Below are 23183 nucleotides of genomic sequence, written 5' to 3' on the forward strand. Positions count from 1 at the left end.
ATATATATATAGATATATATATATATATATATATATATAAGCTTAAGTCAATATATATATATCTATATATATCTATATATATATATATATATATATATATATATATATATATATATATATATATATATATATATATATATTAACCCATATATATTAACCCATATATATATACCCATATATATATATATATATATATATATATATATATATATATATATATATATATATATATATATATATATATATATATATATATATATATATATCTCCATTGGCTTTCTGTCGGGGACAACTTCCGGGTTAGTCTACAGTTGCCAATTGTTTATTAGTTCATTTACGGTAATGGGCGTGGTTTGTCGACCAGAGAGCGTCATGACGTCGTAAACTGACGTTCTCCACCGCGTCTGTATCTCACTGGATGTTTATTGTTTGAGGCTGGGCTGCAGTCAACAGCAGGTAAGAAGAAGAAAAACAATGCCTTAGCTCGTTGTCATGTCCCTTAAAGTGCCATGGTATATGTATGTATATGTCACCTGGCGGGAAACAGCCTTTACCTGGTTGCCTAGCTGCCTGCATGTAAAACGGTCCACTTATGGATTAGCATGCTAACATTAGCAGATGATATTAGCTAGCTAGCTAGCTAGCGAACACATTTGTCTGTTTGTGAGTTCGAACAAGTCACGTTATGTTTCTTTAATGGAGTTACTTGTTCAGGATAAATGTGTCAATACATCCTGCGGTTGTTTTCTTGAGTTACACGACAGTTGGCTCCACATAAAGCTGCTCTTTTGTCTCGTTTGGCAGGCAGATCATAGCTTAGCCCACTTATCTCTCTGCTGTTTTACTAAGTCACCAAGAACAAAGAAAACAAAGCAATGTCTCTGTCATGTGTTTTACCCTGCTGCTGCTGCTGCTGCTGCTCATCAGCAGTTTAATTGTTGTGCCGGGTCCATTTAGAAAGTAGCATCATAGCAGCAACACACTGGTTCTGGCTCTGTTGCATAATTTAAGCTAACAAACACAATTATTAGCAAGCTAGTACAATTAGCTTCCAGCTGTAGTCGGTAAAACGGCTGAATTTCGAACTAACACTAATAAAACACCACTAAGCACGAGATAAAGTTGCATGGCTGAATAAAACATGGATAAATGCATGTTTTCTGAAAGGGGTCAACGCCATGTTTTCAAAGATTCACAGTTGTTTGCTCCTCATACCGATTAGTTACACAACTCCATTTTTCAAGTCATATTATTGTTATTAGAGTCAGTTCCTGGTTCTTCTGGTCCCAATGTGTGCCTCACACACAATCACTGTTATTTTAGCAACGATGGATAAGTAATGAAAACAAAGTCAAACAAACCTCGCCACTTAAAAATATTTTTTGCGTATATTGCCAAGGTGAAACCAAGTTGTATTTATTCTATTTATTTAGTTTTTTTTCAGTTTCATGGCAGAAGAGATGCTTTACAGTTTTATATCCTGTCGTGACTTAAAGTGTTTTAGTGTCCCTACAGTGTGATAGACAAGTGTTGGAAATGTTCCTTATTTATATATTAAATAATTACCAATAATAACTCAAGCTGCCAGAAGAGATGTATCTGACTACTGGCATATTGACAATTATATTATAAAACTACTAACTTAACTTTCTACTGTTATTTTTACGACGTATTTATAGCTGATTTAACATTCGTTATTAATTCAGATGTCCAGAAAGTGTCCACTTGATGGCTACAATCCCTTAACAAATGCTTTGGTGGATGTGCTAAGGACGTACCGAATACCTGCATCTTACTGTTGTTACTCTTGTCTTACAGTGTACTTGTTGTCACAAGTTTTTCTAGGTAGGATGTTGCGTCTTCGCTGTAAGACCAAAAATGGCAGCCACATAATGCAGGGCTTGACTCATCAGTCCTGTGTGCAAGAGCTGAAGAGGAAGGTGGAGGAGCTGACTGGTATCCCCTGTGATGTGCAGAAAATTATGGTTGGTTATCCGCCCTCCAGCCTTGATCTTCAAAATGGAGACGCTCACCTCAAGGACTACCCCATCAAATCAGGTATGTATCAATCATTCAGGTAACTTTACAGCATTTATTGATATGACTATTGTTTTATTTGATTACATGTTTTCAAGACATACATGGCTGTTAGGATTGGGTTAACATTACATGAATTGGACAGTGTTCTGTGAATTATCCAGAGCGTCTGTGACAGTTTATGTGAAGAAAACTTGCTGTTTTTTTATTGCTTTGAGGAACCCAGATGGAACTCAGTTCACCTCCATTGTATTGAAGTGGCGGCAGCCATCTCAAAACTAGACAAACCTATTTGTTTTGCAGATGAACCTTAAGATCAACATTTGGTTAACTGAATAGCTGGAAACAAGATGAACGTTCCTCTTTTCTTACCAAAGTCTGACCAAGCTGAACTGTGATGTCTCCCCTTCTCTACAGGAGACACACTCATAGTTGAGGAAGAAAAAAACAAGCCAAAGCCTCCTCAGGATCATCCCACTGTGACTAAAGTTCCACGCCTGGAAGCCTCACCCACGCTGGCACGGCGAGTGGTCCCAGCTGACAACTCCTGCCTCTTCACCAGTGTGTATTATGTGGTGGAAGGCGGCGTATATGACCTCGCCTGTGCCCCCGAGATGCGAGGCCTCATCGCCCAGATTGTGTCGAGTGACCTCGCGGCGTACTCCGAAGCAGTGCTGGGAAAGACCAACGAGGATTACTGCACTTGGATAAGACGCGACGACACCTGGGGGGGAGCCATCGAGGTGTCCATTATGTCCAAGTTCTACCAGTGCGAGATCTGTGTGGTGGACACTCAGACGGTCCGAGTGGATCGATTCGGGGAGGACGCCGGCTACCACAAACGCGTGCTGCTCATCTACGACGGCATCCACTACGACCCGCTGCAGAAAGAAACGCCCGGCTCCGACGCTCCGCCCCAGACAATCTTCTCCACCACGGACGACGTGATCCTGGCGCAGGCCCTCGAGCTCGCGGACGAGGCTCGCCGCAAGCGTCAGTTCACGGACGTTAACCGCTTCGCGTTGCGCTGCATGGTGTGCCAGACGGGCCTAGTGGGACAAAAGGAAGCCCGTGAGCACGCCAAGGAGACGGGCCACACCAACTTTGGGGAAGTGTGAACACCGTTTTGTCTTTTCTTGCCTCTCACAAATACAACCACGACCCTGTTGTGCCCCCACTGTCTGGCGACTCTGTTGGTCTATCTGTCAATCTGCTTGTGTGATCCTCTACCTCACATTGTCCAGCGACATCTACGGAGAATCTGCAGAACACCGTGTTCAGCCTCTAACCGGTTTAGTATTTCTTTTTAACTGCTGTCAGTTCTCATAGTCAGAAACATGGCTGCAGCACTCGGATATCGTCAAACCACATTTTTAGTCTGCTGGGGTGGTTTTTAAGTCTGTTTGACTGGGTCAAGTAAAATATGCAAACCGTTCTTAGGATATGTTTTAATCTCTTTGGGTTACTCGACAGCTTGGTTGTATTGAAAACTAACCAAATAGCAGCTCACATATTGGCAATTTCTTTTTTTTTAATGCACCAAATTGCCAATGCTCACCTGTGACTGACTAAACTTATGTCATACAACCTTGCTATCTGGCTCCAGAAAGAGTTTAAAACAACCATTAAGAATTATTTGCACTATTCACTGTTGTCTTAAGCGCAGCACACAAAGAATGACTGTTATCATGTTGGTTATGTAGCATAGTTTTTTTATTTCCCTTGTTGACTGATTTGTCAAAAAACACTTCCAAGATAAGAAAAGAAGATAATTTGCTTAATTGTAGATGTCAAAATTGTTCAGCACAGCTTGTCTGGGTTCATGCTGAACTAGGTTGGACCTCCTGAGCCGTGGGCTGGAGGTTATGCATTTTTAAAGACAATATCATTTAGCAATCTGTGATTTAAAGTTTGCTTGATTACTTATGTCCTCCCACCCCCCTTTCCCTTTTGTTGATGTTGTGGCATTGTATATCAACAAACTTATTTTAGTTTAGACAACACAAAATATGGTGCTGAAATAACATTTCCCAACTTCTGTAGCGCCGTTATTCTTCATGGTACGTCGAGTAAGATTTTAATTCTAGTGTCATTTTAAACCTCATCATGCTGGTTTTGTTACATTTAGTTTTTGGTTTGTATTGCTGCATATTTTGAAAAAACACTAAAGAGTGATGAGGTGTGTATTTCAGAGCACAAGTCATGGCGAGAGTGTAGCGACTAGAATTTGAAACGAGTGAGTGCAAGACTTTGTGTACGAGATAAATCCTGCTCGTTTCATGCATTCACTGTCCGGGGACGGTCCATACGGCATGTACTTATCAGCAGTAACCATTTGTCTTGGGCAATTTAAATGTTCACCTTTCTAGCCGGGGTGTTTTTGAAAACCACGAGTTGAAGACCATTCGTAGTGCACGTTGTCCAAAAACACATGCCATTTTGTTCCACTGTATTTTGCACAACTGGAGCATGTTCGCACATTTTAAAGTCGGGCTTCATCATCATCATCTCTCTGCCAAGTATTTTGACACTCACTGCCTATAAGGATGAAGCTTTCATTTACTTCTGTTAAACCACAGGTCAAAAATGTGAAATGGAGGACGTTGATATATGTATGCATCATTCTGGCCTCATGTTGTGCAGAACCAGTATTTCTACTTTACATATTTGTGCTGGCGATATTGGGGACTAGTGTTTGCCAAATAATTTTAACAATGGAGCACTTAATTTAGGATTTACTTTTTTAGATATTAACACAAAATAAAAGCTGAAATTAGTTACGATGATTTATTTTCCTCTATTGCCTTCCGGTAGTTTATTTTATTTCACGAGTGATTATGGATTTGTCAGCTGAAACTATGAAATGGCTTTGTTGTATTTTGTATTTACCAAGTTCTCAAGACTCTTCAAGGATAATAACAATGAATGTTGCACACAACGCACTGCAGAATAACTGGATTTACTTGATTCTATTTCAGTGTTGTCGTCACAATTAAAAGCTATAGCTGACGGTGTTGCTTATGCGAGTCATTTTGTATCAACACTCTTTTTTAATTCAGTTTACTCCTCAAGGATTTGTCTCATGTTTTGTCTGTTTGTTAAAGGTCAGTTCATCTCATTTATTTATTTACTCAGACTAACTGTCCCTACAGCATCCTATTTATAGCTCCCGTTGACAATCCACGGCCAGTAGGAATAAACCTCGCTGATCCTGTGCCATCGCAGTGGGATTACTCCCCACACAGTGTTCTAGGTACGTCTACTCTTTCCTAATAGGATAATAAGATCTGTTCACCAGCTGTACATTGTACATTGGGCATTTGACATGGGCATCTCTCCACCAATCAAATCAACAGCATGCGGTCATGTGACTCACGTGTACGATCCCCAGCAGCGCCGCCACGATTCCATCCAGTTAAATTTAAAGAATCACTACACACATGGTCTTTAAGGAAAAAAATAATATACCTGTTTTTATTTGTGATGAAACTACAAGTCATAACCTCTTCGTTATAAAACATGGTATAAGTACACCAATAAGTAAAAGTAAACTATATTATATGTTTGTTGTCTCCATTTGGAAAATAGATCAACACAATCCTGTGTTTAGACTTCTTCTCTTTGGTTAAAACATTAATTATGTCTACAATGAAAGCAGTTTGTCTTTTTTTATTTGCACAATTTGTTTGTCCGTCTTCATCAGACTTCCGGGGTTCAATGAGCGCGCGCACTGTGTGAGTTTAAGAGAGAGAGAGTTTGAAACGGAGATACCGATTAGCAGATTACCGCCGTTGTCGCTGCCATGACAACAAGGGCTCGTGCGTCTCAAGGAGAACGCTGCTCTCTGATTGGCTAAGAGCGCAGAGCACAGAGTCCGCGTGCAGGTGCGCGCGGAGCCGCTCAGACGCGTCTGCTGCTGGCACGAGGAGCAACAAGATGGACAACTGAAGACTACGGATCCTCAGCAGGTACGAGCGATGTATGCTAGCGACGTTTTAACTTTAAACTATTGCTTTACAGCGCGGGGTTCTTCTGACGTCATCAATATTAAAATAGCTGAATCTCTGAAGCAGAAAAAACAAGATAAGCGTGGGATAATTAATGGAGGGTTCAACTTTTTTAAATTTATTTCCTGACAATTCGTTTTTTAATCGATTCTATTACCACATTTTATATGCGAGTTAATGTCGTAATGCACTTCTTTACTGTGTTTAGTCAGTATTTGTATCACCTGCAGGCCAGTTTCTGTTCGGACTCGAGCAGAAAAGCAAAGTTTTTTTTTTTTTTTACATACATCCTTTGATCAATGGCTGTTCGACATATCCTGTAAAGAACGTATTAGTGCCAGATCATCTTCATTATAAAAGGACATGAATCATATCTGAAGTACAGAGGGTCAAAGACCAGCTGGTGGAGGTAAAACAACCAGGTTGAAGAGAAAAAGGATTTGACCCAGTTGCAAAATTCCTCTCAAACAAAGCATTAAAGACGGGCTAATAAAAGCCTCTTTTATAGCCGCCATCAAACCAGAAACAGCAGCTCAGTGATTTTTATTGTGGCGGTTGCTACTGTACTGTGTTGATAGCCGTATCTGCATGGAGAGAACATCATGACGTCTATTCTGCTGTGCCCTTTTCACTGGAAATGGTCGACATATGGGGGTTAATGACTAACTAGTCTCGTCTGAGGTCTTCCCACCATCGACTGCACATTTGATCAGAGTTCAAAATACTCTGTTGAGGTCTGACTGCAACACATCGCATGTGATCAACCCAGGTTGCGTCAACTTCATGTCCTGACTCGCGAGCAGCAACACATCTGCGTGCGTTCGCCTGGCGATATGGACTTTAACTTTTTTTTTGCAGGGATGGGATGACATGGTGAAGCAGGACCAGTGAACAGGAGGTGCTTTTGTGCCTCTCTTGGCTCGCAGCAGCCATTCCCCTCTCAGGTGCAGAAACTTATCCAAAAGTGAATTTCCTTTTACTTGGATCAGACAGAGGTTCCTTTATCCTAAACGCAACAGTTTTTATCATCTAAAAGTAAAAACAAAGCACATGCTATATAAATATCTATTGATTTGTCATCTCATTGACAGTAACGGTGTGTCCCTTTAGCATCCCCATGAGGAGGAAAGTCCCTCATCATTACTTTTTAGGTTCTCTAATCCCACCACAAATAGAATAATGATAACTTCTGAGGACGAATAGTGTTGCAGTGGGACAACGTGGTCGACCTGGATATCATGTAGCTTTCAGGGGATCATTGCTGCCGCCCTGCACTCCCTCCTGAAACTGATCCGGTTGGGGAAGATTAGGAGAGGCATGTGGGCTGTAATCTGAGTCACATGCAGGTGGAGGACTCGTTATATATCTGTCAGAAACACACCGGCCTATGAGACCCTGCCGCTCGGTCCCGTCAACAGGAAGCGGGCGAGCGTGTAAAACACACCGCGGGGTCACACGTGCACGTGAGACAATTTGGAAAACTAGAAAAAAGCCTATGTCATATGACACTTCTTCATAAGCACACATGCAACCGCTAAGGGTTTTAGCCATTTAACTACAAGTTTCCTTTTTTACACTTGCACTGTAATTAAGTTGTTTGTTTGGAAAATTAGAAGCTTCAACAGCTTTTTTCAGACCAAGTTCAAGTTAAATATCCTTATTGTTTTGAATTAAAATGGCTGTTGTGCAGCAATTGATTCTTACGTGTATGAACACTTTATGATGATTTGATCATCACAGTAGCATTAGAAGTATAACATACATCTATGCACAAAAACACATGTAGTGTGTTGAGTGTTTCTAGCTAAACTTTTAAAATAGGATCAAATTAAAAAGAGAATAAATGCATTTTATTTCTCCCAAAACTGCCTCTGAACAAAACAAACGCACCAAAGGATGAATGATTGATTCTACAGAAGCTGTAAATGAATGATTTCAGACACCTTTTATTCACCTGTAGTAGTTTTTGAGTTGTCTTTTAACACTTAAGTTCTCTTGCAGTCGTCTCCACATTCTCTGGTGAATTATTTTAATTCCCTAGATGCCACAGCGTGTCGCTCTTTAACGGCTTGTATGAAGTCTGCAGCCCTCTTGTCTATATATTATGCGTTATGAAGGCACAGCTTCTAATGCCACTGCATCGCGCTCCATGTTTATATTGTAGGCTGATAACATTAAATAAAGCAGTTTTCATTTTAATCTCGGTCGACACGTTCATATTTCTGAGCGGATGTGGAGCTGTCCGGTCTCTTGTGGTGCTGATTGCGTTTCCTTCCTCTCCATGTCTGCTTACCCTCTTTGCTAACAAATCAAAGCTTTCTGGTCTGCAGGCCAGATATTGTTAATCAGCGTCTGTGCACATTGTGCTGCCAAGTATTTGTTCATTAAAGAGAACGCCAAAGTCTAAATTCCTTTAACGCTAAAGATTGTCTTGTGGCGAGAGTGAGCCGCCGTTTGTTAGTTGTCTGGACTTTGTTGGACTCCGATCCTTTGTTCAATAACTTATAAGTTATAACATCACACCGGTGTGTTTTCTGCCGACAGGCTGTGAACTCATCTTCAGTTATTAGTATTAATAATTAAACCTTTTATTACGTTGATATTGCTGCATAAAGTTAGCACGAGGTAACATAACATATTGTAGGGTCAGACCAACATTTTTACAAAGGATATAATGCAAAAGTACTGATAGTAATTTCAAGAAAATTCTAAAAGTGGTGGTTTAAGGACTGAACACATTTTACAAAGTACAGAAAGATATGCACCCAACAGCTGGGTGGAAAGAAAAAAGTATAAAGACTGTGGTTAAAATATGCACAACTGGTACGATCCAAGAATATAATCTACTTTTTGGGGTCAGAATAACTTTGCTCTGCACCATGCATCCCTTTCCACAGACTGAAACCACAATCTGTGCCACTAAACCTGGGTCCACTCGGGCACTAAGATGCCAAAAAGTGATACCTGGCCAGGTGGCGTTGGATTGGAGACGATGACCGGCATGGACAGCGCTGGCAGCTGTGACAGCGTTCTCAGCGCCAATTCTGTCTTTGTGAGTGACCTTTACCCTCTTCCTGATGTTTTTTTTACTTTTATTCTTTCCTTATTGTTCGAAACAACACGGCACATCAAGACAATGAGCTGACACATCAAATCTAAAGGATGCAACTCATGTTTCCTCTCGTTGTTTTTTATGCATTGCAGAGTGACGATAGCATGGAGCACCTCTCTGCTGAAGAGAAGGCCTGCCTCATGTTTCTGGAGGAGACCATCGAGTCTTTGGACAACGAGGAAGACAGCGGACTGTCCAACGATGAACCCGACCAGCTGCCCAGCCCTGGCAACCTCGCTAACAAAATGGCCGACCTGTCTGCCTCCTTGAGCAAAAGCAAGCTCACCGGTGAGTTAATCTCCGTGCACAGGTGCAGGATTAGCTTAATGGTCGTCAATCGCATACCAATCTCGTGTGTTTGTTTGTCTTGCAGGTTCACAGAAGCTCGCGTCCAAGGAGCCCGAACAGGACAACAAACCCATGCAGAGCTACCTGGTCCCGACACCTCTGGTGGTGGCGAGCGGCGCTCCGTGTTCAGCCCTCAATGCAAAGACGGGCGTCCCTCCGGACAAATACAAGCCTCACTTCACTCCTCCGAGCAGCAAACCGGATCGCGACCACAAACCTCACGCCCCCCACGTCCCTTTGGAGGTCAACGTCGTGATACCTCCTCCAACCAAACCCAGGGACTACTCGGTTCGGAAAGCCGAAGGTTTACCTCGAGGCCCTCTGTCCTACGAGGCGCTCGTCCATCTGCGGAGGAGTGCGTCCACAAAGAAGACGCCTCTCTGCCCCACCATTGATCACACCATCGAGCTGGACAGGCGCCTTCCCGTCACGGTAGAAGGCCCGAACCTCGAAATCCCCCCGAGATCAGACAGATCCCACTCAGAGGCGTATCGGTCTAAGGTCGGGCCTCCGGTTGTTGGCCCCAAACCCAAAAGGATTCCTGGCAACATATCTGTGAAAGCTCACCACGAGGCGTCCGCAACCTCAGACTCTGTTCCCCCGTTCGACATCAAGAATGCGAGCGACGCCCACGTCGTCAGACTGGAGGCTCTGCAGAAGCTGGGCCTCCTGACGGAGCGAGAGCCCGAAGGCGAGTCCGTGGTCCCGCCGCCGACATCTCACTCCTCTCTGGACCCGACACCTGACCGATTCGCGAGAGCTCCATCTCACGTCAATGCGTCCAGAAGCCCGTCGTTCTGTCACCCTCAAGCGCCCGCGGAGCCGAAGGGCCGGCCCCTGCAGAGCAGCGCCAGTTTCCATCACTGTTCCAGAGCGGACCAGCCGCCGGCGCCGGATCCCCCTCAAGCCAACGGACCGAGGGCCACCGGGCTGGAGCGCTCCGCCACGCTGGACAACCACAGAAACGGCGGCAGCGGCCAGCCCAACGCGCCGCGCAAGCCCCCCAACGCGGTCGGCTACACGGTGATGGTGGTGCCCGGCATGGGCGCCGACCGCAAAGAAGCCCTGAGGAAGCTCGGGCTGCTCAAGGACTAAACCAGGTGAGCGGCAGAAGTCTGCAGAGCTCAGGAGTTCAAGAGGAGCGGCGGCTTAAAAGGGAGTTAGAGCGTTAAGTGGGAACTTGGCACTCGGCACTTTGGCAAACTGAAGCACAAGAATTTAAAGGGAAAGAACAGCACTTTTGATCGAGGACTAAACACACAGGGTTTCACGTACCTGAGGGCTTTGTTTTACCCCCAACTGGTGGTTTAAATGTGAAAATGCACCTTGAACATGTTGAGTCAAACGATGCGTTAGTGTCAGAATCTCTCGTCACGATGGCGCCAACGAACTCCAGTTACGACTCGACGAGCCGACAATCAGCCGAAGAGCGCAAATAAAATAAATGGGCTGCTGGATGTTTTTTAAATGCATTATTTTGCAAGCACACGTTCATGGCTCTGACACGTTTGTCTGAAGTCAAGAATAGAAAGAAATATTGTGAAAAAGCTGCAAGTGCACAAAAATAACATGTTAGATTCTGAAGGAAGCCATATCGTAGCTCTCCATTAATCTCGCTGCTTCCTCATCATGATGCACATGACACATGCACATGACACATGCACATGACACATGCACATGACACATGCACATGACACATGCACATGACACATGCACATGACACATGCACATGACACATGCACATGACACATGCTCATGACACATGCACATGACACATGCACATGACACGCTGCTCAGATCTACTTAAAGGAAACGAACTGTTTCCGTTTTATAATTCACAGATGTGCCTTTAAGTGGATTGTTGGGTTCATTCCTCGGAGCGAAGCCTCAAACAAGAAGATCGTAATTGTTGTAAAACTAAGTCTGAACGTGTTTGTTGATTTTTTTCAGTGTTTTATAATCTTTAGTGACAATCAGCAGCAGTTATTGATCTGATGTATCAATAACAACCGATTGGTTTTTGCTTCTATTTCATACAAAATGGATTCGATGGTTTTTCAAGAGAAACCAGGTGATTGTTTTCATTGTGTGAATGCTGAAAGACGTTCACCCAGAAAAACAAAGATAACGTGATTTTGTCCTTCATTCTTTACCATCTCCAAAAAACCAGAGAAAATAAAGAAGTCTGCGTGATATAAACGCTGCATATTGTTGTTTTTTCTTTATCCTCAAACGGTTAAATAAACTCCATCTTGTCTTTTTGAATTTTGTTTTTTGAAATTGTGTAGACTCTTTGAAATGTTGAAGGTTTCTACATCTTACGCCACAAACTAAAAACACATCAGGGCTCGTCCTTCGATCAGAGGCTCGGCGGTTCGATAGCCATCGGGGTCGTGACCTTGAGCGAGACTCTGAACCCTGAAATGTTGAAGTTAGAGCCCTGAAGTGGATCCTTCATCGCCGTGTGAATGATTCCTCTGTGAGGCCTTTAGTTTTCGAAAAGTGCTTTATAAAGAAATTATAATAAAGAAACTAGCACTTTATAGTTTAACTTTCTTTATTCCTGTTGAGCACTCAGTTGTACTTGTGGTTGACTCACTTATTGTGCGTCGCTTTGGATAAAAGCATCCGCCAAATGAAATGTAAAAATGTGATTAAGTGGATTCACCTTTTCCTTCCCAGCTGTTGAATAACAGACTCAGAAAGGCTCATTTAATTCAGCCAAACTCGATCATCTCATGAACCTGTGAGGCTCCGCCTCCTTACAAACGCTCCGCTTACACAACGACCATCAGCGACTCCTCTTACAGCTCAGCTGCTCTTCACTATCCCGTCATCGCCGCCTCCAGGTGAACTCAGACGACCTCGTGCTTTGTATTTGACCGTTTTCTCAGCAGGCGTCCGGTGGAAGACTCGCTGACTAGAAAAGGCTTCTTGAATTAGTTTGTGGTTGATTATCGTGAAGAAGAGGCGATCACAGTTTCCTCTGCGGCGTGATCGCTCTTTAAAGACGAGAGGCGCTCGTCCGATGGGCCTCGGTGTCGGTGTCAAAGGGCCAAACGAGGGTGTCGGGTTTAGAAACCGACCCGGCTCTCTGCCGGTCCAGTGGTGTGAAACAATGGACGAAGAAATCAGGCCCCAGACATTTTTATTTTAGAAATATGATACTCTGGCAGAAAAGTATGGAAGCCAATTTCCGCCCCAAAAAAAAATTAGGACAAAAAAAAAAAAAGACTTTTTTTTTTTTTTTTTTTTAAATTAGGACCAAATTTTTTTTTTTTAAATTTAGAACCCCAAAAAAAAAGACTTTTTTTTTGTTTACTTAAAAAAAGGCAACCAAAAAAAATTCATTCCAGGAGAGAAATGAGAACTTAACTGACTACAAATGTCAAAATTACAGTTACAGCCTAAAAATAATTGTAACTAATATTTGTACACAAAGTACATTGTTGTTGTTGTTGTTGTTGTTGTCAGTTGTTCCATTGACCATTTTTAAGAACTGAGTAAAATACAAAGTCCACATATATTTACTTTAAAGTAACCATCAATAAGCTTACAGGTGGTTGACATTGTAAAGTTATCTTTTGGTAAATAACAAGAGCACTTGAATATAAAACAGTTGCAATGTTAAATTGAAAGAATACGTGAATTAAAACAAGATTGGACTATTTTGTGACTTGTACTTGTTTTGTTGTATGAACAATATATATTTACATTTAAATGAAGGTTTGTAAAACCAAAGTGACGAAATAACGTTTTTTTTGTGTCCTAATTTATTTATTTTTTAGGACCTAATTTTTTTTTTTTCCATCCTAATTTTTTTTTTTAAAGATTAGGACCAAAAAAAAAAAGTCCAATTATTTTTTTTTTGGGGTCAAAAATGTTTTTTTTGCATTTTTTCATCCTAATTTAATTTTTTTTTTGGGGGGGGGGGGTCCTAATTTTTTTGGGGTGTGTGGCGGGAATGGGCTTCCATATAAAGGTAGCCGCAAAGAGGAACGAGATTATCAGATACCACGGCCTCCTGCGAGAGAGATTATGTGATAATCCATTGTTATTGATGCAATGTTTGTGTCTTCTGCCTCAAAAAGAAGCTTCAACATTTGCTTCAGGAATAAATGAAAGCTTCTCTCTTTATTGACTTATTAGTGATGGAGTCATCCATTAGCTGTTGTGTTAACGCCTGTGTGCAAAGTAAATGAAGCTCCACATGACGTGGATCAATTCATTCCTCTTTATTTGATCTATTCAGCAGCAACAATTCCAGAAGATGAGCAACAGGTTGAAACGGTGGTTTACAAATCAGCACATTTCAGGTAAATATTGCAGCAGCTGGACTTTGACATCACATGTTTTCAGGCACTAAAACAAGTCCAGCGTCCAAAGCAAAACATTACATTTATTTTTGTACAGCAAAAATTTGAGACACCTGGACTCACTTTCAGGAACATTTGGGGGAAAGCGTCTTCTTCAGTTTCCCTCACTGTGGATGTGCGATTTGCTTTTTTTGCGCTTCACCTTCGCGTTGGACGCCGGGACGCCGAGCGACTCCAGGCGGAAGGGACGCGGCAGGACGGAGTCGCCGCCGCCGGCCGCGTTCCCGCCGCCGCCGCCGCCCGGGGTCAGGTGGGCCGACCCGTTCGCCAGCGGAGGAGAGTGGACGGCTGCGGGAGAAGAGCTCCATCAGACGGGCGGAGCCAGCGAGCGACGCCCGAAAACACCTGAACGTGAAGCGGCTCAGCCTCGAGAGCTGCAGGAAGTGGAAGTGGGAGCTCTTTTTTTTTTTTACACCGAAACATTTACGTAGCAATCTGTTCAGATTGTGGCTTGTTTTTGAGATTACAGCTCGTATTTTAGGTTCATCCAATTATCTACACTTTAAACAATATACATGTCGTACCATGTTTAGATTAGATGTTCCTGCATGAGATGTTCCTGCATGAGATGTTCCTGCATGAGATGTTCCTGCATGAGATGTTCCTGCATGAGATGTTCCTGCACGAGATGTTCCTGCACGAGATGTTCCTGCACGAGATGTTCCTGCATGAGATGTTCCTGCACGAGATGTTCCTGCACGAGATGTTCCTGCATGAGATGTTCCTGCACGAGATGTTCCTGCACGAGATGTTCCTGCATGAGATGTTCCTCCATGAGATGTTCTTTATTAGATATTCCTGTATTAGTCCCGCAAATTTAAGGATTTAATCTTGGCTTCATTAATTGCTCCGCCTCAAGGAACTGATATTTATTTAAAGGAAGACCAAACCCACCCACCCACCCACCCACCCCCACCCACCCACCCACCCACCCACCCACACACACACACACACACACACACACACACACACACACACACACACACACACACACACACACACACACACACACACACACACACACACACACACACACGCGGCATTCTGCACATTTAGTACAGTGAGAGTGAAGTGACGTCATTCTGCAACAAAGCTAACTGGACAACTAAACCTCTACATGTGTTGTGTTACCGTGTTGTGTTGTGTTGTGGTGTTGTGTTGTGTTACCGTGTTGTGTTGTGTTACCGTGTTGTGTTGTGTTACCGTGTGGTGTTGTGTTACCGTGTGGTGTTGTGTTGTGTTACCGTGTTGTGTTGTGTTACCGTGTCCCTTGGTGCCGTCGCGTCCCAGCAGCTGACTCGCCCTCTTTGACTTGAAGTAGCTGCTGGCGATGTTCTCGCTGTCGCTGCGGTCCAGCATCTCCTTGTACCGATCCTCCTCCACCTGCTGAAGACCAGCCGGCGTCAGGTGTTTCAGAGTGTGTGTGTGTGTGCGTGATGATGATGATGATGATGCATGGACCACAAAACACACAAAACGCACCATGAACTGCTCTCCGGTGTCAACAGCTGAGCCTCTGCCGGCTGAAGGCTTCGGCTGCACCGCTGAGAGAGAGAAGAAGAAACAAGATCATTTAAAGATTTGATTCTACCGAAAAAAACCACACATTTACACTCAGGCGCCACATCGTCGCTTCACTTCTACACACTCCGCACCTGAAGGCAGCGTGGTTTTCTGCACCGTGACGTCCGGCAGCCTCCAGGCGGCGCCGTCCTCGTCCCAGAGCGCCTCCTTCTTCAGGCGGTCCGGGTTGCTGTAGTTGCAGTCGCGGCGCACTAGGGGCGCCGTGCGCTCCAGCAGGCCGTGCAGCAGCTGGCCCTCCCTCTCCAGCCGCCGGATGGTCGCCAGGTAGTCGTCCCTCTCCACCTCGAACTCGGCCTGCAGGTCTCGGATCTCCAGCTTGGCCGCTTTCAGCTGTCGCGACAGGTTCACGTCAGTGTGTGTGTGTGTGTGTGTGTGTGTGTGTGTGTGTGTGTGTGTGTGTGTGTGTGTGTGTGTGTGTGTGTGTGTGTGACGGTTCAATGGCAGTGCACATCGACTCTGAACCCTGTTAAACATTCCTGGAAACCCCGTTTCCCCACCTTGCCCTGGACCTTGACCAGCATTTGGCTCTTGGCGTGCACTTCCTCCTGGATGGAGTTGTAGACGTCCAGCAGCACGTTCTCGCTGTCCTCGCCGTTCTCCGACAGGGCGCGGACGAGGTGGGCTTTCCTCTGGTCGGCCAGGTTCTTCCTCTGCTTCTGTCTCTGCTTCAGCTCTTTGTTCCTGGCCTGCTCGCCGCCGACCACTTCCTGCTCCAGCTGCTGCAGCCTGCGGAGGGACGGAGCGCTGGGAACGACTCGCACGAGGGTTTGAGGCCCAAACACGGACTTTTAAAACTTTCCCTCAAACTATTGAACAGTGAAAGTGTCTCTAAACGACCTCAAACCTCGTTTGGCATTTCTGTGCTGCAATTTCATACGAATACATCTGCAAAAAATAACATGCCGGACTATTGTGAGTCCACGCTGCTCATCTTCATGCAGATCTTCATCGTCATGAAGGGCAAGAAGGGCTGAGGGTTGGTTGTGTGTATAAAACGTGCGCTTTCATACCTTTCCAGGACGTTTTGCTGGTCCGGAGGCGCAGCAGGTGAGCGTCCGTCTGGGCTTGTCGGGACATCGAGGTCTAGTACAGCAGGCTGGCGAATAACACCCTTTAAGTTTCTAGTAGATCTAATAATGCATAGTTATATTTTCATTTCAAGCTACGGGGGTGGATGTCTCATGTTCTCTCCGGCTGCTGGAGGACAGTACCTTGCTGATGGAGGTTTCTCCAGCTGCACTGAGGCACATGGCGTCAGCGTCGTGGCAGAACTCTTCCTCAGCTTCCTCCGTCACGCAGCTCTCTGACGCTGAGAGGACATCAAGACCTCTTGGTGAACACACACACACACACACACACACACACACACACACACACACACACACACACACACACACACACACACACACACACACACACACACACACACACACACACACACACACACACACACACACACTTCAAGTGTGGATCTTGTTGGCACAGAAAGCACAAACTACTCACATGGTTCTTGTGGCGATGACTTCCTGTTTCCGTCCAGTGGGGCGTGGCTCCCCCTGCTGGCTCGCCCCTTCTCCAGGTCGCACAGCGTGGCGTCGCAGGAGGAGCGCAGCGCGGCGATGTCCTCCTGCAGCTGCGCTTTGGACTCCTGCTCCGCGTTGTACTCGGCCTGCAACTTGGCCAGCCTCACTTCGTACTCCTGCGGCGAGCGAGCGAGAGAAAGAGCGAGAGAGCGAGAGAGAGAGAGAGAGAGAAGAACACGGCGCCATGAATCACCCCGTTCTCACACGGCGACGCCAAGTGATGCATCGGTGTGCGAGCGGCGCCGCGATTGCCTCTTTAATCTTCTCCTTCTCCGCGTCGGTGTTGCAGGACTGAGGTCTTGGAGGATCCGCGGCGGAGGCCTCGGACAGCCGAGCGGCCAGCAGAGCTGCATGATGGGACAAACGTTAGCTTTTCAGGAAGACGGGTCGTGGAAAACAGTCAACTCATGTTGGCTGAACATGTTTGCATTTAAATATTGCATCAAAACAGTTCAGTCGACGGCGAGTTCCTCACAGGCGAGGTCGGCGGCGCCCAGCCGGCCCGAGACGAGCGCCCTCAGCGCCTTGATCTCCTCCCGGAACTCGCGGAGCAGAGCGTCTTTGGGGTCCTCGTTGATGCGAGGCCGGTTCTGGATGCTCTTGGCCCGGTTGGCGTAGCGCAGCGTGCTCAGGCTCTCCTCGTAGTTGCTGTCGGCCGGCGAGAGGCAGGCGACCATCAGCGTGCGGGTGTTCCCCCCCAGAGAGTCCTGCAGCAGCCGGGTCAGCTTGGAGTCCCTGTAGGGGACGTGCTTGGAGCGGCCGTCCACCAGCGCCGAGATGACGTTGCCCAGCGCCGACAGCGAGAGGTTGATCTTCGTGGCCTCGCGCAGGCGCTCGCCCGTGGCGCCGGTCTTGGACTGACGCTCACTTCCTGCCAAGTCCACCAGGTTGAGTTTACCCGCCCGGAGGCGATCCTGACCGTCTGCGTCTGAGAGTCAAAACCACGTTAACGCGACACAGCAGGAACTCTCCCTTCTCTTTATTCACTAGTTTATTATTATTATTATTATTATTATTATTATTATTATTATTATTATTATTATTATTATTATTATTATTATCATCATCATCTGTTCTCAGAATTACTTTAACATTTGTGTTTTTTCACAGTTCAGAAGCGTCACCTCAATGAGCTCTATGAATAAAAATCCCCGACTCAACTTTGTATTTTTTATAACCGAGTAGCATTTTTGTGAGACATTTAAATTGTTTGTTATTTCCATAAATATGTTGGCTCCCTGTCTGAAATTTGAATCCAGTTATTTATTGTTTTATTTGTCTTTCGTCGCCTTCACGTTCTTTTGGAAAACAACACGTTCAGGATGTTTCTGAACAAGTCAAGTAAAGAAAAAGTAAGAATTCAGAGAAAAGTAGATGCAAAAAGAAAAGGAGATGGCGTCAAAAATGAACACTTGAACACACACACACACGAACACACACGAACACACACACACACACACACACACACACACACACACACACACACACACACACACACACACACACACACACACACACACACCTCTTTAGAGCAGCTGGAAGGATCACATGTTTCTACAGTTCATGCAGATTAAAACACAATGAACAGGATTATAGATGTGTTTCAACATGTTGCAGCTATCGTGCGTTTGTGTGTGTGCACGTTTGTGTGTGCACACCTGTGTTGCAGATCTCCAGGTGGATGGTGAAGATGGAGTGGGAGCGCGAGGAGTCCTTGTTCATCAGCGTGTAGCCCACCGCCCGGTTCCTCCACCCGCGCTCGATGACGCTCTCGCACTCCGCCACGCTGTGCACCGTGTGCAGGGAGAGGTCGCGCGCATACACCCCGCGCTCCGGATGCTCCTTCAGCTGAGCATGCATCACACACACACACACACACACACAAACACACACACACACACACACGAAAATAAACTGTCACCTTGACCTTTAAGAAACCACGGCGCCGTCTGCGCCACATGAGCAGCTCAGTGTTTCGCTGCCAGGAAAGAGCCTGAGAAACGAGTTTAATAACGACTGTACTTCAGTGTTTGGACGTCTAACGTTACACACACACACACACACACACACACACACACACACACACACACACACACACACACAGTTGCCGGTGGTTTTGTTTATTGAAACAAACGGCGCGTCGAGAGACTCACCTCCAATCTCTGCTTGGTGTCGCTCCCCAAAAGGTCTCGGATTTCTTCATTGTAAATCTCCAGGTAGGAGGCCCTCACCAGGAATTTAGTATCCTCTGCACACTAGCTCACACACACACACACACACACACACACACACACACACACACACACACACACACACACAAAAGTATCGTCTCTGAGCGAAAGCCCGAACAGAGACTAGACCCGCAGCCGGTCCGCTCGCCATCCCACCAGTATGGAGGTAGATTTGTGTCTTTTTTACCCGGGCAAATTTCTAGTTTGAAAGTAAATTATCTCTAAATCTTTGTCAAAAAAAGTGCTCTAAAAAAAAAAGTTCTCTAAAAAAAAAAAAAAATTGTTTAAAAAAAAAAAGTTCTCAAAAAAAAGCTCTAAAAAAAAAATTAAAAAAAATTGTTCTAAAAACAAAGTTCTCTAAAAAAAAAAAAAAGTTCTCAAAAAAAGTTCTCTAATAAAAAAAAATTGTTCTAAAAAAAAAAGTTCTCAAAAAAAATTGCTGTTAAAAAAATTGTTTAAAAAAATTGCTCTAAAAAGAATTTGCTACAAAAAACAAATTGTTCTAAAAAAAAAGTTCTCTAAAAAAAATTACAAAAATTGTTCTAAAAAAAAGTTCTCTAAAAAAATTAAAAAATTGTTCTAAAAAAAAAGTTCTCTAAAAAAAAAATTGTTCTAAAAAAGGTTCTCTAAAAAAACGTTCTAAAATAAAAAATTGTTCTAAAAAAAAAAAAAAAAGTTCTAAAAAAAAGTTCTCTAAAAAAATAAAAAAAATTGTTCTAAAAAAAGGTTCTCTAAAAAAAATTGTTCTAAAATAAAAAAAAAAATTCAAAAAAAAAAAAATTGTTCGAAAAAAAAAGTTCTCTAAAAAAAAAAAAGTTCTTAAAAAAAAGTTCTCAAAAAAAAAAAAAGTTCAAAAAAAAATTGTTCTAAAAAAAAAAATCTCGAAAAATAAATTGCTCCAAAAAATAAAGTTCTCTCTCAAAAAAAAAGTTCTCTCAAAAAAAATTGCTGTTAAAAAAAATGTTTAAAAAAATTGCTCTAAAAACAATTTGCTACAAAAAACAAATTGTTCTAAAAAAAGTTCTCTAAAAAAAATTATAAAAAAAATTGTTATAAAAAAAAGTTCTCCCAAAAAATTAAAAAATTGTTATAAAAAAAAGTTCTCTAAAAAGAAAATTGTTATAAAAAAGGTTCTCTAAAAAAAATCGTTCTCAAATAAAAAATAAGAAATTGTTCTAAAAAAAAAAAAAAATAATGTTAAAAAAAAAAGTTCTCCAAAAAAAAAAAAAAATTGTTCTAAAAAAAATAAAAAATTGTTACAAAAAAGTTCTCTAAAAAAAAAAAAAAAAAATTGTTCTAAAAAAAAAAAAAAATGTTCAAAAAAAAAGTTCTCCAAAAAAAAAAAATTGTTCTAAAAAAAATAAAAAATTGTTACAAAAAAGTTTTCCAAAAAAAAATAGAAAATTGTTCTAAAAAAAAAGTTCTCTAAAAAAAAATTGTTCTAAAAAAAGGTTCTCTAAAAAAAATTGTTCTAAAATAAAAAATTCTAAAAAAAAAAATTGTTCTAAAAAAAAGTTCTCTAAAAAAAAAAAAGTTCTCAAAAAAAGTTCTCTAATAAAAAAAAAATGGTCTAAAAAAAAAAAGTTCTCGAAAAATAAATTGCTCCAAAAAATAAAGTTCTCTCTCAAAAAAAAGTTCTCTCAAAAAAATTGCTGTTAAAAAAATAGTTTAAAAAAATTGCTCTAAAAAGAATTTGCTACAAAAAACAAATTGTTCTAAAAAAAAAAGTTCTCTAAAAAAAAATGCTCAAAAAAATAAAGTTCTCTCTCAAAAAAAAAGCTCAAAAAATAAAGTTCTCTCAAAAAAAATGCTCTCAACAAAAAAAGCACTTGGATTGAGAGGAAAGTTTTTTTTTTTTTTTTAGAGAATTTATTTATTTTTTTAAAGAACTTTTTTGAATTGAGATCAAAGATTTGGAGATAATTTACTTTCAAACTAGAAATTTCCTTGTGTAAAAAATACACAAATCTACCTCCATACACCAGAAGACATGAACACACACATGAACACACACATTGCATCATGTTGCAGGTTGAACTCCGGTTTGCTTCCACTGACCTGAATGCTCTCAAAGACGTGCTCAAAGGCCCGCGGGATGACCCCCCTCTGGGCCGCGGGCTCCGTCACCCCCTGCATGGTGAAAGACTTCCCACTGCCAGTCTGCCCGTAGGCGAAGATCGTTCCGTTGTATCCCTCAGTGACGCCCTGAAAGAAGAAATATGGCATTAATGACCTTTTTTCATGAGGGTGCCTTACAAAAAAAGTTTGTAAAGCTGACCTTTTAAAGTGACTGACAGCAGACTGTTTAGTAAATCATGAGGTGTGCAGTGTGCAGCAATAAGAGAGGCCGCTGCTGGACTGGAGGTGTCCAGTGTCCAGTGTCCAGCTTTGCCTGCGTCTGCACCCGCTGCTGTGTGTTGGGGGATCTACGGTGTCCCGCGGGGCTCACCTCCACCAGAGGATACGCGATCTCGTTGTACATCTGCTCGGTGGTCTGCTGGATGAAGTAGGTCCCGTCGAAGGTGAACTGCTTGGGCGGCTCGTCCGCCGCGCCGGGCTTGGAGATGAAGCACTGGCAGCGGCGCGGGTCCATGGAGAGCACCGCGCCGGAGCCCAGCGCGCGCTCCCGGTCGCTCAGGGGCCGGCAGCGGACCACCACCTTCACGGACTCGGACCCCATGGCACCAGCAGCACCAGCGGCACCAGTACCAGCAGCACCAGCAGCACCAGCAGCGCGTGACGGGTGTGATCAAGGGGACATGTTCAGTTCCGTTCATAAATACATGAAGCGAGTCTCCTGCCGTGACGTCCCGGTCGCAGCCCGCTGAGAGCAGCTCACCTGCGGGGAGAGTTCAAACATTGAGACTCGTCTGAGGCTCGAGGCGGACACGTGGTGCACTGGACAGGTGACGTTTAATAAAGTTGCTTAGCAACTATAAACAACCGTCACGAGACGGGCACGCCCCCCCCCCCCCCCTCCTGCCCACCGGACAGGTGAGGTGGGAGTGACGTCATCGATTACAGTAATTGTATGTCTTCACCGTTATGACAGTCATATTTTAGTTGTGTATATATAAAGTAAAGAAGCAGTACCTTCATTAATGGTTTCTTCATTTGAACAGTGACTAGTTATATTTAACATTACACTGGCTAACTAATCACTAACTAGTGCCTTTAAAACATTACAAAAACACAAGTAAAAGCAACTTGTGGCTTCCCAGAGGAATGAAATATAAACACACCCGTGTAAATATAAAGACAGAACTACTAATAGATTTGAACCTGTGCTCTCAAAAAAAAAAAAAAGTTCTCTCAGAGCAGTTTTTTTTTGAGAGAACATTTTTTTGGAGAGAGAATATTTTTACTTGTTCTCTCAAAAAAAAGCTCTAAAAAAATAATTAAAAAGTTCTCAAAAAAACCTTTGCTGGTTTTTTTTTTTTAGAAAAAAAAGTTTTCTAAAAAAAAAAAAAAAAAAAAAGTTCTCCAAAATGTCCAAAAAAGAAAAGTGCTTTAAAAAAAGTTCTCAAAAAAAGAAAAAAAGTTCTCAAAAAAGAAAGTTCTCTCAAAAAGAAACCGCTCTCAAAAAAAAAAAATTGTTGAGAACTTTTTTGTGGGAGAGAATTTTTTTACTTCTCTCAAAAAAAGCACTTTCAAAAAAAAAAGTTCAACAAATTTTTTTTTTTTAAAAAGCGCTTAAAAAAAAAAAAAAAATTCAATAAAAAAAAAAGCGCTTAAAAAAAAAAAAAGTTCCCTCAAATGTCGTTCAACAAGAGACTCCAGGACACCAACAACATGAAAACACAGAGAAGTGCTGCTGCAGAGCAATATGACGTCATCTTACCTCAGAGCCGAGAGCCCACCAATAGAAACTCATCCAGCAGCGCAGGCCCCGCCCACTACGCACA

General features: G+C 43.1%; 3 protein-coding genes across 10 annotated transcripts; 2 read left to right on the forward strand and 1 right to left on the reverse strand.

Moving 5' to 3' along the window:
* The first annotated feature begins 345 nt into the window (after positions 1 to 345).
* yod1 (YOD1 deubiquitinase) lies at positions 346 to 3219 on the forward strand. Of its 4 annotated transcripts, none has more exons than XM_068595780.1 (3): positions 346 to 456; positions 1837 to 2058; positions 2455 to 3219. In XM_068595780.1, exons 2-3 carry the CDS (start codon positions 1851 to 1853, stop codon positions 3153 to 3155), a joined length of 909 nt encoding a protein of 302 aa, XP_068451881.1. In that variant the 5' UTR covers positions 346 to 456; positions 1837 to 1850; the 3' UTR covers positions 3156 to 3219. The 4 variants fall into 4 exon arrangements, with proteins under 4 accessions (XP_068451881.1, XP_068451880.1, XP_068451883.1 ...); XM_068595779.1 differs by having other exon boundaries at positions 371 to 456; positions 1819 to 2058; XM_068595782.1 differs by lacking the exon at positions 346 to 456 and adding an exon at positions 1301 to 1399.
* A 2660-nt stretch (positions 3220 to 5879) lies between these two features.
* On the forward strand, positions 5880 to 11686 carry zgc:158258 (uncharacterized protein LOC791186 homolog). 2 transcript variants are annotated; one of them, XM_068595898.1, is made up of 5 exons: positions 5880 to 6005; positions 6903 to 6988; positions 8942 to 9096; positions 9249 to 9444; positions 9530 to 11686. In XM_068595898.1, exons 3-5 carry the CDS (start codon positions 8992 to 8994, stop codon positions 10597 to 10599), a joined length of 1371 nt encoding a protein of 456 aa, XP_068451999.1. In that variant the 5' UTR covers positions 5880 to 6005; positions 6903 to 6988; positions 8942 to 8991; the 3' UTR covers positions 10600 to 11686. The 2 variants fall into 2 exon arrangements, with proteins under 2 accessions (XP_068451999.1, XP_068452000.1); XM_068595899.1 differs by lacking the exon at positions 6903 to 6988 and having other exon boundaries at positions 5958 to 6005.
* A 2052-nt stretch (positions 11687 to 13738) lies between these two features.
* On the reverse strand, positions 13739 to 22168 carry kif17 (kinesin family member 17). 4 transcript variants are annotated; one of them, XM_068595849.1, is made up of 14 exons: positions 21728 to 22168; positions 21337 to 21483; positions 19201 to 19302; positions 18706 to 18895; positions 17523 to 17975; positions 17300 to 17394; positions 16968 to 17163; positions 16676 to 16773; positions 16475 to 16560; positions 15962 to 16190; positions 15536 to 15794; positions 15363 to 15424; positions 15143 to 15263; positions 13739 to 14168 (listed from the first exon to the last, which is right to left on the reverse strand). In XM_068595849.1, exons 1-14 carry the CDS (start codon positions 21956 to 21958, stop codon positions 13975 to 13977), a joined length of 2463 nt encoding a protein of 820 aa, XP_068451950.1. In that variant the 5' UTR covers positions 21959 to 22168; the 3' UTR covers positions 13739 to 13974. The 4 variants fall into 4 exon arrangements, with proteins under 4 accessions (XP_068451950.1, XP_068451949.1, XP_068451951.1 ...); XM_068595848.1 differs by having other exon boundaries at positions 15143 to 15266; XM_068595850.1 differs by lacking the exon at positions 21728 to 22168 and adding an exon at positions 21557 to 21632 and having other exon boundaries at positions 15143 to 15266.
* Positions 22169 to 23183: the final 1015 nt, after the last annotated feature.

Source organism: Clinocottus analis, unplaced genomic scaffold (assembly GCF_023055335.1).
Source record: "Clinocottus analis isolate CAN_PGR_092001 unplaced genomic scaffold, fCliAna1.0.p SCAF_32, whole genome shotgun sequence".
Taxonomy (NCBI): Eukaryota; Metazoa; Chordata; class Actinopteri; order Perciformes; family Cottidae; genus Clinocottus; species Clinocottus analis.